General features: G+C 41.2%; 1 protein-coding gene across 1 annotated transcript in view; it reads left to right on the forward strand.

Annotated features, from left to right (window-relative positions):
- The window catches only part of macrod2 (mono-ADP ribosylhydrolase 2), a 497420-nt gene that overhangs the window by 453747 nt on the left and 23483 nt on the right, over positions 1-20190 (forward strand). The window contains exons 10-15 of the mRNA XM_054799427.1: positions 3079-3117; positions 5039-5092; positions 15143-15181; positions 15590-15634; positions 18016-18150; positions 19943-20011. Of these exons, the coding sequence (XP_054655402.1) occupies positions 3079-3117; positions 5039-5092; positions 15143-15181; positions 15590-15634; positions 18016-18150; positions 19943-20011 (381 nt within the window). The remainder of the gene's footprint in view (positions 1-3078; positions 3118-5038; positions 5093-15142; positions 15182-15589; positions 15635-18015; positions 18151-19942; positions 20012-20190) is intronic.

Genomic DNA, 20190 nt, shown 5'->3' on the forward strand with positions numbered 1-20190 from the left:
ACAAGCTGGTTTCTATCATTTCTCTTTCTCGGGTCAGCCCCAGTGCTTACAATATGAAACCAGCCCTCAGCTCTGCAGGGGCTATTGTGTTCTCTCCGACTGTTTCACTGACTTTGCGACTGACATTTGTTTACATGGCTGTTAATACACTCTATTCTCCTGATTCCATGCACCCACAACCACATGTCTGTAATACAAGCACCCTCTTCCTTGCCCCCTGCTGCTGTGGAAGCGGTAAAGCTGCACTGCGCACACACTTGTATCACACACACGTAATATGTTGACAGAGGATATGAGAGGCTGCAGCAACCCTGTGAGGAGTGAAATGAAGTCTGTGTTGATTTCACAAGGCTTTCCCTCAGGGCAGGGAAATGAGAAGACCACAGTGTGTTAGTGATGTGATCAGCAGAAAGCGCACTGGCTGGATCACACCCTTTCAGTCAGCTTTGGCAGATATGAGAATGCACTTCAAGCACATCTGTGAACACGTTCAGTCATATATCACAGGCATGGACATGTGCAAATACATACAGTAACTACCTTGTCACAATGTATGTTTCTTTCTTGACATGGTTGCTTAAATATACAGTATTTTGGCCTTAATATACTGTGTTGTAAATCTGAACTAATAAATGTAGTCTATTTCTATGCCATTTACCAAATGTGACAATATACACTACAATCCAAAAGTCATTAAATTTGATTCTGATTAATAACGTCTTTAATTAAATGCAGCACACAGGAAAAAACCCCAACAGGATACAAAAAATGTTGCTTCCCAAAAAGATAGACGGCTAAAAACATGGGTTAAAAAAAACAACAGAAGGCACCGTAGAAATGGGTTTAAAAGGATAAGGTAGGCAAAAGTCAAACTTCCAAACAAGGGACTGACAGCTCACAGGTGAGCAAGTCACGGCAGGAAGACAGAAAAAGGCAGTTCAAAGTGTTAACCAAAAAGTGAGTGTAGGAATCACACAAAGGGAGCTTAGAAGCTTGGCCGCAGGAACAGCAACGGGCGGCTCAGCGGAGTGCACGGAACGCCAGGAGTCCTCATGGCACAAGCACAAGCTGCAGGAATGGGTCGGAACATTCACAATAATAACCGGCAAAGAGCTGTAGACCACATGTGTCAATAGAGGGCCGAGACACTGCAGGCTTTCTCTCCAACCAGTTTCTTCAGCAGGTGATTTAGTTGATGAGCTCCTTCCCCCAAATTGATGGAGGTGTTTGTTCACCTGCTTTAGTGACCGGCTGGAAAGAAAATCTGCAGTGTCTCGGCCCTCCATGGCACAAGTTTGACACCCCTGCTGTAAACCCATCGGAACTAAATAGAAGCACAGACTGCTCATCAAACCCAGCTGCGTTCACAAGGCTAAAAGTGAAGGTGCCGCCTATAGTACCAAACAGGAAATGTGTATACGAAATAAGTCCCAAACAGGAAACTAAAGAAACCCAAACTCCAAGTCCAACCTGTGAACATGTTGCTTGTGCTATTACAGTATATTTCTGACAAATAGACCACATGGTGCATCTTTTATTAAGCACAAAATTTGTGTCACAACTCGATGTGCTCGAGTGGAACTTTAGGCCGAATCTTCCTAAAATTCCGCATCCGCACTCATTGCCCTGACAAGCACATGTCTGTAGAGTTTAAATAAGATTAGCTGAAAAACATGGCTGCTAGCAAGGAACATGTCATGGGCGAGACTTAGCAACTCGTTGCCATTTATTCATTAACCTTTTGTCTAATGATTCTAAAACTTTGAGGATATGTGCATTACATGCATGCCCGCAGGTCTTCCGAAGCATTTTGACCACAACCTGTAAGGGGCACCACAAGAGTATGTATTGTTTCATGGTTGTATGTGCCCGTCTCTTCCATTGATCATTCGTTTACCTCGCTTTAAGAGCACCTGTAGGTATACTATTTTGACTTTTAGATGATTAGCTCGATTCTGTTCACACCTCTTTCAAATTGTCTTGATTAATGGGCAAGTTAAGGCTAAAAGAAGGAAGGAAGGAAGGAATAAAGGGAGAAAAGGAGTGAGTGAGTGACTGACACAATAAGGGGAAGGGGGGAACAAAGACTCAAACAGCGTTGATGAGTGGTAATAACGTGATAGCATGTGACAGTCGCTGAGACTCCCCATGTTTCCCAAAGCACGCTTAGATGAATGCACTGTAGCCTTTTATTCCGTGTTATACAATCGGAAAAAAGGCTGTCACTGACTCCACTGGGAGATCTGATGCGCTCAGAGGAGATGACAAAAGCCTTTCATCACATCGGATGCTTGCTTTTGCTTGCTCACGAAGGTGCAATCATGGCACATACATACACAAGTTGCAGCCGCACTGTACATACGCCTTCACGTGTACTAACTAATACTGTGTGTGTCATTTTAAAGGCAGCACATAGTGTCACATGACTCAGAGCGTCTATAGCTACATCTGTGTGTGTATCAATGTGTGTGTTTGCATAATGGGAGCCAGGCACAGTTTCTCTCTATCTGCCTCTTCAAGCAACATCCAAAGCCGTCCTCTCATCTCCCACTTTGCAGCGAAACTCATCCAAGCAGAAATACCTCTGGTTCACTCCGTCAGACTCAGAGAAAATCAAAGGGATTTTTAAAACCCAGTTGTCCAACCTGGCTTACATTCCTTGTATTTGGAGGAAATGGGAGGTTTTCTGTAATGTATGCTGAGCCAACTGCTATAGATTTAATTGAAAAAGGATGTCTGCTGGATGTCACACACACATAAGGAGTCATTTTGATGTAATAACATGAGGTGGTGCAGCAGAGTGAGGCTGTTGTGAAATGTCTGGGCTGGTGTGAGAGGAAGGAGGAGGTCAGAGCGTTATTGAAAAAAAATGTCCTTGGACATATGTATTATTGTCATGATTTCATTTGAATACAACCCATCACAATAAGAGCATATATGAATGGCACTCTCCAGTGAAATTGTAAAGCAATATATACAGTAATTTTGCATTAAATATGATAATAAAGACATGTGAATACATTGACACGCTGTATTAACAACATGCTTTGACAGCCTGTTATTTCCCACCTTTCCCAGGCAATGACACGGAGGATGCAGAGGAGCAGCTGAAGGGAGGTGAGTGACAGAATATTTCATGGTTACCTTTTCACCTTAACACCTTCCGTTCCTGCACACACAACCTGAGTGAGTGGTAAAGCTTTAACTTGTGACAGTGATTTGTGAGGGGGTTTTTTTTTAACACAGCAGAGGAAATTGAATGTTTATTCATTGTTTGACAAGTTGAATCAAGCTTTGACACTTTGCTATTAAAAATACTTCATGCCAGGTACTGTACACTGCATTACAAGAGCTTATGTCCACAGCTAAATCCCAGCGCCGTTCTCTTCATGCGGCTCACTGGCACCATGCCTCCAGACCACCTAAAGTGAGTGGCAAAGAAACATCTCCCCGCAGCGTGTGCTAGGCTGGAGAACAAACACAACCATCAGCGCGTCGTGCTTTTATCACTGCTCCATTTTGGCAAGTCGCCTGTAGCGCCCAGTTACTGCTTATAGTGTTTAACTATTGACATTTGTCCATACACTGATGTCCTGAATAAAGACTGGCACCACCACAAAGCTGCATGGACTATTTGCCTAAATAGGGATAATAAAGACAAAGTTAAACTGGATTTTTGTTTTTTTACCTTGGGAGTTTTCTTTCAGGGTAACAAATAACACATGAGAATAGACAGAAACTTTCAACTAAACTGAGAACTATGTTTGTTACCTCCGCCAAACACAGATGAGTTGTCTGAGCAGTTAGTTAGTTTGGATTATGTAATAAAACTACACACATTACCATTAAATAAGAAAGCATCAACAAGAAGTCATGAAATATATCTGCAAATGCATTAAGTAATATCCTACCACCACCACCACCCCCACTACCATAGAATGCAAATGGCAGAGACCCACCTGTCCATATCCAGGATCCTATGTCATTCTCCAGGAACCAGAAAGTAGCCGCCTTATTAGGCTGCACAAAGAAAAAAATATGGCACACTGTGATATGAATATTTTTAACTTTTAGACGTTTTACCCCCTTTTGAAAGCATTTGCCAAACCCCATAAATTAAAAAATAATGTTGCGCTTCCATCATCTTTCATATACCACACAATATGACGTTTGAGAGTCAGGAGTATAATTGTTTTGTTGACTAATGTCGCGTTTCAATGACCTAATGTTGTACCGTACAGGGGGGTTTGTTTGTGGCTTCGCCACAAAGGTCGGTCGATGCCCGATAGTGCCTCGTTCTTGTCAGAGTGCACGCTGCTGATTGCAGAAACAACAAACAAAGCCAAATATTTTTGGTGGAGGGCTGTGTTCTACTCAGTGCTAGCTATTCTAGTTTAATACGAGGGTTTCCACTGAATTGCATGTGTTTTATTAAGATCCCATTGGAACACAATGTATGCAGTAAAACGGCATACTTTTAGTGTTATAGGAACATTTGCCAAATGGCAAGTTACTTTTTCTGTAGTTTGCAGTTGGTTCTTTAACCAGATGTTGCATCACCCGACAGCATCATGCTATTTTAGTAACCCCTGATAGTTCCACATTGTAGTGTATCGTAATGCCAGCACTGTGTTGGTGCAATTGGGCCTTTTTTGATGGGGCTTTGCTCCAGTGCCAGGTGCTGGCCCCATATTTTGTTCCATCAGAGTCAGTTGGACAGTTGCTGCATGGAGTCTATTCAAAGGTTCAAATGGCCGCTGTTCTCACATTCTCTGGCAGTTTTTGTCCCCGACTGTGCTCTGGGGTCATTCTCAAAGTCTCGCATTCCCCCACAGGAGTCACTTTTTGCCAGGCAGTTATAAGACAAACAGCATGTAAGAGCCACACAATTCTCCCTTATGCTGCTGGAGGTTTGACACCATCACATGTAAACACTTTTTTTCTTTTATCAGAATTCAGACGCTGTCACGCCCGGTACACCGTGACCATTTGATGAACGAATCAGTCAGCTCTGTGTCACTGGTTTCCTTTCTTGCAGATAACACACCACCATCTACAAAATCAACAAGCAAGGATGATGACAGCAACAAAGGTCGGTCTGTTTGTATGTTGCATGTATTCACCGGCCACAACATTAGGTGCACGTGCATAATCTACCTTGACAGACGATCTTCCTTTCAATAGACACTGTCAGGGAGGTTTTCTTTCAACAATGCGTTTATTATTGTGGAGGTAGTTTTCAGTGATGTAGAATTGCCCTGCATCGTACTGAAGGGTCGAAAGCCGAACACATTTTGTCCTGTGGTTCAAACTGTCACCATCATGAAGCCTTAATAATACTGGAGGCAGTTAACCACTGAATAATAACACTAAAAGTAAAACTGCTCACCATTTAAAGACAGCTGACAGACACATACAGTAATGTTTACAAAGCAATGCTAGCACCTCGTGGTGCATTAATGGGTATTGATGGAATCAGTGTTCATTTCATCGTCTAAATGAAGTTAGTTTTATATTTTAGTTGACTAAAATGACAGTAAATTCAATTAACTAAAACATAAAGCATCAAGGATAAGGCATTTTTTAATTATTTCCTTAAAAGCACCTTTATTTAGGCTACAGTACCTGCAAAGCATCTCAATAATAAAATGCATAACAAAAAGTAGACCTGTGCTCAGTGAATATATCAATAAGTCAATCATTTCACACTAACCTTAGTGTGATATTTGATTTACTATTATATGACTAACAGGACACAGTACATCTACTGTATGAAGCAATAATAAATACAGTAAATCAACTCTGCATAACACTGTCGGCATCTGCAATGCATCTCTGCTCTTTCTCAGCAATAAAAACAGCAAACATAACATGACAATAATAACAGATGATTATGCAAATTGTCACTTCTCTTCGCTTCACTTATCACCTGCAGATGCTGCTTTGAGTTAGTTGCGTTTTTAGCGGCGATAATTCCTCACATAATTTACACGGCGTCTTGTTCTTCATAGCGTCAAACGTAAAATGTGTCTATATGTTTAATATGGTATGGTTCTGCTGCGGAAAATACAACAGCCCTACCTCACGGAGAGAGTAGTTCTGATTGGATCTCCTCCTTAACTGACACCCCCCCACCTTCTGTCCCACACACGGCTAAAGTAGCTGTGAATGGATTTATTCCTGACTCGGCTCACCCGTCCACCAGACGAAGTTCGATATAATTGGATTTCATTTCTGTCAATATTTTCGTCTCAATTTTGTTCAACAACGACACCGTCAGTTAATTCCATCACTGTTTTTGCCCTGTGCATTTTTTTCAACGTGCATTTGTTTTGATTAGTTATTGGCTTGTTTTTAGTCAGTGGGAAAAGGTTGTTGACGAAAACTCAACTTTTGTGTATATTAAAATCTATTTTATAGTAAATAATGTATTATATTACCTAAAAGGGATAGTTCAGATTTTTTGACATGAAGTTGAATGACATCCCCATCAGCAGTGTAGTGCATCAACAGTGACTTACCCCCCACTTCATTCCGTGAGCCGAGTTCTGGTCGGGTTTTGGTGTTGAAGAACGTAGTTCCAGGTTAGTTGGTGGGGTCACTTAAGTAAAGAGTTTGGCTTCTCAAAACAATATGCGTTCCTAAGTGTAATACATTTGAGTCACAAATGCCTCCTCGAAAAAAAATCAGACCTCACAATCTCTTGCTGTTACTTTCTCTTGCGTCGTATCGCCTGTCCATTGTTGTGTATGTGTTGCACAGTGGTTTACATGGGCAGATGAAACACATCCGCTCTGGAACACATACATAGTCAAGTACATAGTCACATACAAGTAGTCAGATGCTATTATTTTGTAGTAAATTCAAAGTTATGGTTATCATTACACTTTTCCTCTTTGCCCGTCACAAAAACCCTTCTGTAGTGGCATCACACAGAACAGAAAACACACTTGTGGAGTGAATTCTTAGATCCTCACTGAGCTGAAGTCTCCCAGAATTTGCATGACCACGTCTTGTATGACATTAGCTTATGTTTGAGTTTGAGGCCTATTTTTTGGTTGAACTTCAAATTGTGCAATTTTTGGGGTGTTTTGCATCATATTCACAGTAGGCTTTTACATTTAGCTACATGGGCAGGAACACCAGCATTATTATTTTTGTACATTATTAATGCAGCTCAGTGCTGGATCTCTATGCAGGAATACCTAATAATGTGGCCGATTGGTGTAAATATTTGTTTATTTTGTCTCACGGTGCCATTAATTATCTCAACATCAGATTGCGTGTGTACATAAAAAATGTATTTTGCGTTTATGAAACGTTTTCTTGTTCAACAAGCACAACTGATGGTCATGACTCACGAGTCCCAGGTTCCTCTTTGGGGGAATGAATACAACATGAAGCTTGGTCCTTTTCAAACAAATGTTTTCTTGCAGGCAAACTTGTTTAAGAAGCCATTATCTGGCTATTCTGCAGTTTCAGCCCCTTTGGATGTGTAATATTGAAACAATTATAGGCTTCTCCGATACGATGGACCAAAGATAATTAGATTCTTACACTGGAGGGTGTTAGTAGGCAATTAAAATGGTACACCATCCATTTGTCTTCGAGCCTAAAGGTTGCAGGGAATTTTTAAAGATAGCAGTCATGGTTGTTTTCTCTGGGGGACATGGCTCATCTCGCTGATGGTGAGAGACTGGACTAGATAGCACAGTCACTTCAAGGGCATCAATAATTCTGTGTTCTTAAACAAAGCACAGTCATTTCTGCTTGCCTGTTCAACATACCTTTCTATAGAATCCTGCAGCCGCAATTCAATATGATTCGCAAATTCAATCAGCAGCATTAGGAGGGCATAAGTATTTTGTAATAATCTTTATAAATCCTAATTTATCAGGCCCAGCAGCTTAATAGTAACTAATCCATTCACAAAAGGCCTTGGCACAGCTTTCTAGCATGGGAACACTCAGTCCTTGAGACAACCTCTCTCGCAAGAAGGGAATGAAATGATTTTGTAGTGCCTCCGCTGTAAAAAGGTTAGGTGCGGATGTAGCACAGAGGCGGGATTAATCATAGCAAACACTGAGATGTCACGATAGCGCTGAGCAGAGGAGATGTCATCTTTGCAGAGTTCAAGATCCATGAGTCTGCTATCGGCACCAAATGCTTCCATTCAAAAAAACGGAATTCAGCATGTGTCATTACCGCAGGTCGTATGTTGGCTGCTGTTGACATGTGGAGTCTTTGTCTTTCGAATAAATTACACTCTTGCGGTGGTGTTGGTGGAGTGTCTGTCAATATGCCTCGGTGTGATCCATCACACTACTCAGGGCGGCATGCTCCCCTCTCAGTGGGTCAGCAATGAGTGGCTTTTAGTCACTCTACACACTCCGGTGCAGTTTCTTTCTAAATACACTAGTTAGAGGAGGACCATAATGGTGTTACTTACGTGGAGGGAGAAAACGCTAAACCAAACAAACACCAGCTGCTATATGAAAGCGTTACCTTTTCTCACATGAAGGGAAAAGAAAATCACATGCGATTTAAGCATACATGATGTTTGAATTAGTGCACTTTGCTCTGGCAGCAACCCAACCTTTTTTTTGTTTTGTTACAAAGGCTTATTAATCATTTCTATTTGAATTTTATCATCACATTTTGTAGTTATTTCTTTTTTTTGTGTGTGCTATTTTTATTTATTTATTTACATATTTGTTATTTTTTATATTCATGTATTTTATTTGAATATTGGTATTTGAAACGAGTACAAGATCATGTCTTCACCCTGAAGCAAACTTCACATGCCCGTGAACTAAGTATCAATATTAACAATCACAGCAAATATACCTGCACATCACAAGTGTCAATCAAACCGCGGCCCCAAATCAACAAGTACAGGCGAGCTACAATAGCTAATTTGTCCAGCAGCCAGATGGTATTTACTGAATAAACATGGCTGTCATGCTGGCTTGAATTATCTCAGAACATCCCCAAAACATCACACAAACTCAGGAGAAGCCATTAAAGTTGCTGTCTGTCATGGTTGGCACTGCAATGTGGGCGCGAGCGTTCCTACGTACAATATCCCGCCCCCTTCCTGCTCAGCCATGACTGCTAATTGTGGACGACTTCTCTGACGCTGCGTGTACGTGTAAGTGCGCACACACTCCGGACATGCGCCTGCGCGAGTGTGTGACAGTCATTAATGCCAGTCCCTCTTTACGGGCCGGGCCGAACAATAAACCTCATTCGGTTTAACTCGTAATTGTGAAGAATATGAAAATGTTTTTGCACAATCTGCTCTCTGAAATCATTATTGGTAACATGCTAGCTGGTGGTGGAGTGCTAACATTTTTTGGGTGAAAACATTTTGAATTTGTAGCCAATGGTTGGATAGCAGCTTTAATGCTTCAAATACAAGATACAGTACAGTAATCCCTCGTTTGTCGCGGTTAGTTGGTTGCAGGCCTGACTGTGATAAGTGAATTTCCGCGAAGTAGGATTCATTATTTCTAAATGGAATGTTTTCGTAGTTAAAGCATAGAAAACCTGTTTACGACCTTCTAAAGACGTTTTTTAAAATTATTAGAGCCCTCTAGATATGAAATAGCACCCCATATTCACCTTTACGCTCGTATTACCCAACATGGTGGACATAATAAGAGAAAGTAAGCCATTTAAGACATAAACAAGACTCAGGCTTGTGTGTGTTGCTGTAAGGTGTTCCGGCGGGCAGACAGGAAGTGACATCAGGGGGTTCAGAGCTCATTTTCATCTTGGCGTGGGTTACGGCTGCAACGGTAGTGTTTTTATTAGGGATTATTGTGCCTGTTGTGAGATCATTCAAACCTGCAATGAAAGCCTGTTTTTCCCAGCGATTGTTCCAGTCTGGTGCTTGTGTGTCTCACCAAACATTACTGTAACATTACTGACGCCTGTAGTGACAAGTGTATAATACTACATATCTTCACCGCGTCTATGCCTTATACTGTATATGTATTTTAGTTCATTTAGCCCCTTTTGTGCTTGAAAATGCTTAATTTATGCAAAGAATACATACAATTAGCTTAAATATGCATTTTTTTTACTAATAATAGACTGTATTCAACCATGACCCAGCATGATTTATTAATGAATGTATATTTGAAAAACCAGGATAGAGTGAAGCCGCAGAATAATTTTGCCTAAAATGAAACAAATCACCAACATTTCTATGAAATGTGAATGAGAACAGAGCTAACTACATCCTACCACCCCACCTTGTAATGCAATAGCCAAACTCACATTTTGACATCACGTATTCTTCTGTGCGTGATCCCTCTGTTCATGGAGCATGCAAGCCGAAAATGATATATTTGTTTTTCAAGAGTAGCTAGGCCTAGACTTTGCAATAGAAGCATCACCTGAGTTGGCGAGCAGCCCCGCAGTATTTACTATTAGTGAGATTAGTGGGTGTCACTGGGCACAATAAAATGCGAACCTTGCGCCAGAAATCAATGTCTTGCTGAATGTGTTTGTCGGGATTGCTAAGGTTTCTGGGAATGAGGCGGAGGAGAGGAATGGCGAGCATGTGTGCTACATAGAAATAAATAACGCTGAGTAGGCCAGCGCTCAGCCACTCCACAGGCATTGCTGACCGACACATGCAAAAAGTGAGCTTTTGGTCATCCCAGAGGCCTTTTTACGCATGCCTCGTGAATTTTTTCTTTTCTTTGCTCCAGTTAGCTTTAATAGAAGGGGTGGATGAGAGGACAGTGGAAAGAGTGTGTTTGATTTCCATTCATTCCCCGAGTACTAGATCCATCATGTAAGATACCCACTCCGGTCAAGTAGGACACAGTGGGAAGGTTGCATATCAACTTCTAAATTCTTTATGTCCTTGTAATACTTAACCCCTGCTGTTGTCGTCAATAAATCATGTACATGCCTTTTAACACAACACCTTAGTGTGGCTGCTCACCTCTTGACATTTCTAAAAATGAAATTCAGGGCAGATCATTAATGCTGAATGTTGAGGAGTAGATTGGAGCTGGTGGGCTTTTTGTATGTAGCTGGTGATGCAGCAGTCAAGTACGTTGGGCCCTCATTCCCAATGAAAAGGAAGCATTAAGTACACTTAATGTTTGCATGGAACCTTGTGACAATGCTGCCACCTGCTGTTTGTAACACATGAGTGAGAAGGAGGTTTACGTTGTAGAGAGACACCCTTCTAAATGCTACTAATCTCAGAGCCATTATAAATCACAGCTGCCCTATATAGGACATTTTGTCATGCAGCGTGAGTGGAGGATTCATTATTGCAAATGGAAGACTGTTCTTTTCAATAAGCGTAATATGAATGATCAAATATCACATAGGCAGCCTCTTGCCACATCTGACATGTTGTTTGGCATCATTTTATACAATTGTGACAGTCGGTGGGGTATTTTCAAGTCATAGTGTGACCTCAGCCATTTCCTCTCAAGTATTCTTTTGGCCCTCTGTGAATGAGGCGCTATCTCCAAATGTCAGTCATGATTAATAGAGAGGATTGTCATCGACTGCATGTCACCGGCATTCTGCATGATGGACAGAGGCACTTCGCGCAAACATTCAGCGCGGTGCTGCTAGAACTACACTTTTTGTGTATTTAATAGAGGCTGCTATTTTTATTGTTCTGGGTGCAGGGCAAAATGGCATAGATATGGAAAGTGGTTTCTCTCTGCAGCTTGTTAAAAAAAAAAAAAAGCAATTATAGCATCTGCACAATAGCCATTGTGTGGAGCATGTTCTCTTATTGGTGTCATGGCTTTCATTTACACACTTTGTCCTGCATGCCATTCATGTACACATGCAGTGCATGTCTGTAGAAAAACGAGTAACGTTAAATTTATTTGATGTCACAACCAAAATGTGCCTTTTATTTACACATAAGTCACATTCTGCAATCGTAGTGGTGACTGTCATTCATTGTGTGAACAAACCTCTACTGTCCAAACTGTGGTCAGTAATTAGGAGCTACATTTAAAATGCGATTACAATCAACTCCTATGATCACGTCATCACTGGCTGGTATAGTTTAGTTTAGCCACTAAGTTATTTAAAACGACACTCATTTTATTTACTGGTGTATATTTTTTATTTAGTAAAAAAAGGTTTAAGGTTTGGCCATGGGCCATAAAAAACGAGCCACGGGCTGCTAATGGCCCCCCTGGTCCGGTCTTTCAACTGCTTTTATAGAGTCATGGCCAAAACTATTGGCATGACAAAGATACCAATGTTGTTGGCCATGCCTGTATGGCATACAACTATTCATTCATTCATTCATTTTCTATGCCGTATGTCGTGGGGGTGCGCTGTAGCCTATCCCAACTGACTTTGCGTGAGTGGCAGGATACACCCTGGACTGGTCACCAGCCAATCACAGGGCACATATAGACAAACAACCATTCACTCTCACATTCATGCTAATGGACAATTTACAGTCACTTATTAAACTAACATGCATGTTTTTGGAATGTGGGAGGAAACCGGAGTACTCGGAGAAAACCCACGCTAGCACGGGACTTTTTATGTACGAGTGTATTTAAAAAATCATACAGAATACGAAAAATGTGTTCATTTTAGCATGCCTGGAGGTGCACGTTAAGCTCCGTCGGAGGCTTTGGAGGGGCAGGAGCCAGCCGACGTCACTTAGGCCAGCGCTGTGACGCTGTAGCATAATGAAGAATTAACACTGAAAGTCCCCCCTGACTCTCATTGGCCCACCACGCCCCTCACTATTTGAGAAGCACTGCTGTGTAGTAATAGCACCTCAAAGGCGTCATCAATCGGATTCCTCTAAAAACATAAACACCTGAAATAAGTGGTTAATGCTTTTAAGCTGCCAGTAAACTAAACAACAAACTACATCACATCTACACGACAACTATTGGGGAAGAAAGTAATCTGCTTCCATTTAAGATACGTTATGCTCTTTCTTTTCCTTGTTGCACCACATCAATAAAAATAAGCCTGGTACAAATGAATCTCAAATGAGATAAAATAACTATGTGAAAAACAGACGAGGCACATTCAAATTGCTAGTGAAGAAATGTTGTAGAAATCTCCATGTTGCTGCTGTCCATTGAAAAACATATACATGCCTTCAATTCATGCAATATGCAAATGCATGTTTCTCACAATCCGCATTCACACAAAGTTGCAAAAGCCATCAAGACACAGTAATTTGCATGCCGAGCCAGTACCACACACATGCGCACCATCTGCTTGTCCTCCTGGTCGTACCCAAAAGTAATACTTGGCGTATATCTAGGTAGAGAATTTTTGTTATGGAAGTAATGTGTATCAGCTAGTCAGAGAATAATGTACACACACACACACACACACACACACAACAACCCTGTGTTCATTCATTTATGATTAAATGTGACACGTCCTCTGTTTTAGCAGAGTTTTTTTATGTTTAGAACAACAACAGAACAGTAACACAACTGTTTCTGAAAACGTCAACTTTGAGTTCCGTTTTTAACAGTTTGACCAAGCAGTTCGGTCTGTACAGCTCTTTAGGCTAAAGTCCTCACATACATGAATATTTTCCCACGTACGGGCTAAAAAAACAGTTTTGTGCATATGATGGCCAATCAGAAGCCTGTAATAAGCCTGTATCAGCTGCCTAGTGATCAATATAGTGACATATTTGAAGCACGTATGCGTACATTATGTTGGAATTCAACTTGACTACATGGAGCTTGGGTTATATTGCCTGTGTTATAAGTCTCATACGCATCTATCAGCACATGTAAGGCAATAATGTGAGAATGTTTTGTTGCTAAATACAAATTTATTGAGGTTAACCGTATGAAGCAGTGATCCCCAACCCCCGGGCCGTGGGTCATTTGGTACCGGGCCGCACAGAAAGAAAAAATTATTTCCATGATGTTTTATTTTGAAAAGTGGCCGGATTCTCTCTGTTACATCCGTCTAACTTGACGCATGTCCATTGTGCGTGTGCTAACTTTCTCTCGCTGCACAGATAAACTACTACTGTATTTTTAGCATTTTTCTTTCACCTCATATTTGGTGTCAAATGCTGATACTATGTGGGAATGCATAAAGGTAAGTTTTGATGACTTATTGAGTGCTAATGTGCACATTTGCCTCAAGTCAATTCATGCTAGCGCACTGCCTTTTACCACACACGTCAAACAGCGATATAATAATGATGGGTCGGCATTCAGATGTTGTTCATGTCTTCGTTTCACACAATACATAATAAATGAGATGAATTACATCGCTATAATGTACGAATCCACTCCTCCCCCAACAAAACACAAACATTAAAAGTAGCGTTGTGGAAAGTCTTCAGCCTGCTTGGAGTTTTCCAAAAGCTTTTCTATGGAACAAAACTCATTTGCATGTGGCTAAAAGGCAAACAAAAGTATGTGTTTTTGAAAAAATCTGCATGCGTGTGGACATGGAAGGGTAGGATTAAATAAACTCGGCATCTTCACTTTTCCGTTTTGGACACGTTGAAGTGCACGTTGCACATGCAAACATGTGATGTACTTCAATGTAATTTATTTAGCATGTTTGTTAAAAAAAAGCCGCACGGTCACCCAGTGGTTAGCATGGTGGCTACACAGTCAGGAGATCGGGAAAGGTTCGAATCTCCGTTGGGCATCTCTGTGTGGAGTTTGCATGTTCTCCCCGTGCATGCGTGGGTTTTCTCCTGGAACTCCGGTTTCCTCCCACATTCCAAAAACATGCATGTTAGGTTCATTGGCGACTCTAAATTGTCCATCAGTATGAATGTGTGAGTGTGAATGGTTGTTTGTCTATATGTGCCCTGCGATTGGCTGGCGACCAGTCCAGGGTGTACCCCGCCTCTCGCCCGAAGTCAGCTGGGATAGGCTCCAGCATACCTGTGACCCTGGTGAAGATAAGCGGCATAGAAGATGGGTGGATGTTTGTAAAAATACCATCACCGTTCCGATGGCCTAAGACTGTGACACACAAGTTAGAACAGGAAGTTCATGTTTTTATCCCGGTGATGCTAATTCTCACAACGTGAATCATTTACCTACAGAAAGTGTTGCAATCTTTGTCTGTTTTGTTTTCCATGATTTGTGTGTGACGTGCTTTTGTTCTCTTTCCCTTCTAGGAAAAGGGGAAGCAGGTGATGAAGACGAGGGTGACAACGGTAATGTCACTTTACGGCTCATTAACACGCTCACAGCCCCTTGGCGCCGCCAGTGTTTCTTGATGTCGTTTGTCATCAAAAACTGAATTTACTATTCCCTCCACTTCAGTCTTTCCATTCCACATGCGAGAACTGCAAAAAAAAAAACAAAAAAGTTTTCTTATCACAGACACATGAAACAAAGAAATCCCTCAATTATGTATGGCTTTGGAAGTGACATTCTTTTCTCCTTCTTTTTGCCACTTAATTTATGCATGCCTTTGTGGTTCCATTGCTCTCACACTGCAGTACAAAGACAAAGCGACATAAAGCGATGGAATGAAAAAGCTGTTTGAGGTGATATCGAAAGCTGAGTTTGACTCCAGGCACAAATATTTTCTACTTTCTCTGCATTCCTCTTGTTTCTAGATGTGGAAGGAATTGAAGACGTGGTGATGGAGAGTCAGAACCCAGGTACGATACACTTGTAAACAAAGCCTCGATTTGTGGGGCTGTGTTACTCCACTACACAAACACAACGGAGTGATACTCACTTCATTATTTATCTATCGAGAATGTGTTTACCTGCGTGTGAAGCTGCAAGCTTAACAATAGGGATCCGTACCAAAAGTCAGTATCATTATGGCACCAGTGCCTACTGTAAGTAAACGGTAGTTATCTGACTTGAAAAACAAAGTGGCTATCAGTGCCTCATTTCGGTGCGAAATCAATGCAGACTTGTGCAGTGAAGGTGATATTGTAACGTCTTGTCGGGAATGCAACATCCCCACAGTACGACGGAGTCTTAGGGCACCATTGAAAAGAAAATTACAAGTTTTTTTCTCGTAAATTTACGAGAAAAAAAGTCATAATGTTACCTTTGCCCAAGGCCAAAGATAACATAAGTCCTCCCTTTTCATAGCTGTCTCATGCAATGCCTGTTACGGCGGAGTATTCAAATAATCTGAGGTTTCAAGAATAAAGTCGTAAATTTACGAGAAAAAACTTGTTATGTTACCAGAATAAAGTCATAAATTGACGAGAAAAAAACCTGGTAACTTTATGTTACAGGCATTGCCTGAGACAGCTATGAAAGGGGGGGACTTGTGTGACCGTTGGTCTTGGGCATGTGGAGGGGGCGGGGTAAGGCAGGTGGAAGTGCGAAGAGCCACACGTGCTAATCTAAATGCTGAATGCTCAACTGCTCTGTTTTGCGCCACGTTGTAAATAAAAGCCTGCCTGAAGCAAGAGGAAACCCACGCATGCACGGGGAGAACATGTAAACCCCACACAGAGATGGCCAAGTGAAGATTCGAGCCCCGATCTTCCCGATCTCCCGATTGTGTGGCCAATATGCTAACCACTCGGCCACCGCGCGAAATTACTATTCTCTTTTCCCATGTTTGAACCACCGGTTCGGTTCGGGCAACAGTACAGATTTGGCACCGGTAAATGTTACCCAACCCTATTTAAGAACTCATACATGCGCAGCTTTATATAAATGTGGTCCAGCAGCCCCTCAAAGAGGCTTATGTGCATCCACGTAGTCTTCTTGCATGTGTGTCTGCGTGTGTGTGTGTTACAAAAAGCAACCATTAACTGAGAGCAAGAACCATTTATTTTTCTCTGAACTTTTCTGCCTCCCTATATAATTAACATTCAGGATTCGCATTGCTGTCAGAAAGCATCGCCTCGCTTCTTTTCTTTTATGTAAATCCCACTATTCCATTGACAACATTTTGACAGATGGAGCAGACAGTCTCTCTCCAAACATGCATTTTGTAGATATTCAATAAGAGTGTAGTGGTAAATGCATCCCTGGGTTGCTATCCAAGGCCTTAGATCTGTAATTACCTTCTTGTGGGACACAAAGAGAAAGGTAAGAGCAACAATAAGCAAAAAAAAAAAAAATACAGTATAAATCCAGGGTTCCGACAGATTTGACATTCCAAAATTCCATACTTTTTCCAGACTCAGTAAATAGATGTGTATCATGTCCATAAATGATGGAATTAATCGTTGGTTTTCCTGATTCTGTATACATACAGTATGGCATTATGTCACCATATAATTAGCTTGGTAATGCAGCTCATCCAAAGAAAAACGAAACACAGATATTGTCTGACTTGGTCTCATGCTGGGTTGAGTCAAAAATGCAGTGATACTCCGCATATGACTCCTAACTGCTGCAACCCCCATTTTGGAGATCATTAGACAAGCAGTCTTAACATTTGGGCTTTTTAAGACAGTCGTCAGACAATTTACATTTGCCCATCATGAGTTCTGTCTGAGATGGGGACAGAATGTGTGTGGACATCACCTGTCTGTTGAAGCAGCAGTAAAACGTGACGACATCTGGGCGGGCCTTAAAACGGCTTGGAGGAGGATAAGAGCAGAGGGATGACCATGCAACTCATCAATTTTACCAAATGTTTTCGGGATGTGTGCCGCCTACTGTGAGCTCTCACACAAACATATTAGCTGCCCTAGCGAGCACCTTAGAAAAACAGATCAATCCATTTCTTCTTTCGTTATTATTCATAATTGTATCATAATTGTAAAACAGAACAGTGGTAACAGTCTTGGAAACATGGATATGTGTCCATAATTGATTTTCCATTTCCCATACTTTTCCAGATCTGGAAATGTTTAACCACTATCATGGCATTCCATAATTCCATATACTGTATGTACACCAAACAAATGTTGTTCATATGAAACGTCGGTATCTGAAAATGTAAACAGATCAACTAGATGAACTAAGCCACATGAGAAACTGAACTGTTTACGTCCTCATTTGAAGATTTGACATTTGAATGTTGTGGTTTTTTTGTTATATTTTGATGTTGATCAAGATGAAGATTTGGGCCACGAGGAGATGAGTCAAGAGAGAGATGAAGATCAGAATAACAGCCAAGACAAACACGATCACACCAGCATCGATAAAAATGATGAACACACGACTTTTGATGGCAAGGATAAAGATGAAGGTGCATAACAACGCATGCTTACTTCAATGTGATTATTAGAAGTGTTTTTGTGGTCTGATTTTTTTTTTTAAAGGGGTCTGTGTGATGTTGATGTTTTTCACTGGCATGAGACCAGCAACATATACAGGGTGTGTCAAAAAAAAGTAGACCCTCCAAAAAGGAGCCACTAAAGTTCCAATTGAATATTTTCATGAAATGTCTTCATTTGCATATCTTGGTATGGACGTCATCCTTTGGTCCATAACAACATTTATTGTATGATTGCATGCATGACTGAACACAGGCCCATTTTCCGGTGGGCAAAAAAAAAAAAATCCTCCAAAAAATTAAAGGGTTAAGGAAAAAAGTCAAACTGTGATGCAAAATGAGATTTTTTGTTCTTCTACGCTGCGATACCCACATTAACCCTTTGTTGTACGTTATCTGCACCGAGGTACTGGATGTACGTTTTTGTCAACTTAGTCCTCAACATGACCTCCGTTCCTTTGGATGCACATTCCTGCATCTCCTCCGCTCTCCTCCGCATGTCCTGCACTGCTCGCCTGATCATTCCCCTGTGATTCGCTGTTCAGTGTCGTCGAGGTCACGTGGTGGTATCACATACACTTTTGATTTGAAATGGCCCCGCAGAAGAAAGTCCAGCGGTGTCAAATCTGGTGACCCCGGGGGCCATTCCACTGGGTGGTTCAAAGCAATAACATGATCACCAAACAGCTCTGCTGATCAGTTACAGTTCTCCTCCGGTGTGGTGGAGCACCATCTGAGGCCCACCAAGAAGGTGCCAACAGACCTTTTCCTTGAAGATGAAAACGCGGCATTCCTCTGAGAGTACGAACGACACGCTCATTTAACATTCGGAGATAATCGTCACCGTTGATGTTGTTGCGGGAAAAGTACGCTCCAACAATGAAACCATTTCCAACAACACCCATCTTGCCGGAATAATCTGGGTATTGCAGCATAGAAGAACAAAAATTCTCATTTTGCGTTACAGTTTATGACTTTTTTTTTTATTTTAACCCTTTAATTTTTTGGAGGAAATTTTTGTTTTTGCCCACCGGAAAACGGGCCTGTGTTCAGTGATACATTTTGTTACGGACCGAAGGATGACGTCCATACCAAGATATGCAAATAAAGACATTTCATGAAAATATTCAATTGGAACTTTAGTGGCTACTTTTTGGAGAGTCCACTTATTTTTATACATGCTGTCATACGTGCAATAAGTCAAAAGTAATGGGACAACCATCTTGTTCAATTAATTAAGGATCTTACCAAGACAATTCCATGCTTTTAATTTTGTGGAAACACTTTGAAAGGCCATTTCCTGTTCCAGCATGAATGTGCCACAGTGCAACCAAGGTCCATAAAGGCATGCTTGGATAGGTTTGTTGTGGAAGAGCTAGTACAGAGCCCTGACCTCAATCCCAAAAACAAACAAAACTGTTTGTGAGACAGCAGACCCTTTCTCAGGTCCAAAATCAGTGACCTCGCAAGTGAATTGCCCCACATGAAAACATAGAGTGGAAGCTGTTAAAGCCGCACAACACCTTTTACTTTGTGTGGATGTGATAGCCAGGTACCTTCATGCCTTTTTCCATATAGTAGTTTACCTTAATGGTGCCAATATTGAAAACATATCACAGCCGAGTGGCCGTTTAAATACTCATATTTTGCAATGCGAAATTGATCTGTCACAAAAGTTTGTGTTTTATGCTGATCGCCACGTAGCAATGAAGTCACTTCCCGTTATGTGAATAAAATAAGACCAATGTTACTTCTTTTTTTGCAGCTGAAGAAGAGCAAAATACTACAAAAACAGATGATGAAGACACAGGAAAGTCCACTGTAGAGATGGAAGGTAAAACATGATTTTATCTGGCTCCAGTCGGCCCTCGCCACATGGCCGCATTATCATTATTATTATTGTTATTATTATTATTAATGATAAAACAATGCATGGTTAAGCTCATTTTCACGCATTTTGGGCCTAAATTAAGGATTTTCAAGAATAGAAATGACTAATTGAGCAAAAATACA

This window comes from Dunckerocampus dactyliophorus, chromosome 14 (assembly GCF_027744805.1).
Source record: "Dunckerocampus dactyliophorus isolate RoL2022-P2 chromosome 14, RoL_Ddac_1.1, whole genome shotgun sequence".
In the NCBI taxonomy this organism is placed as follows: Eukaryota; Metazoa; Chordata; class Actinopteri; order Syngnathiformes; family Syngnathidae; genus Dunckerocampus; species Dunckerocampus dactyliophorus.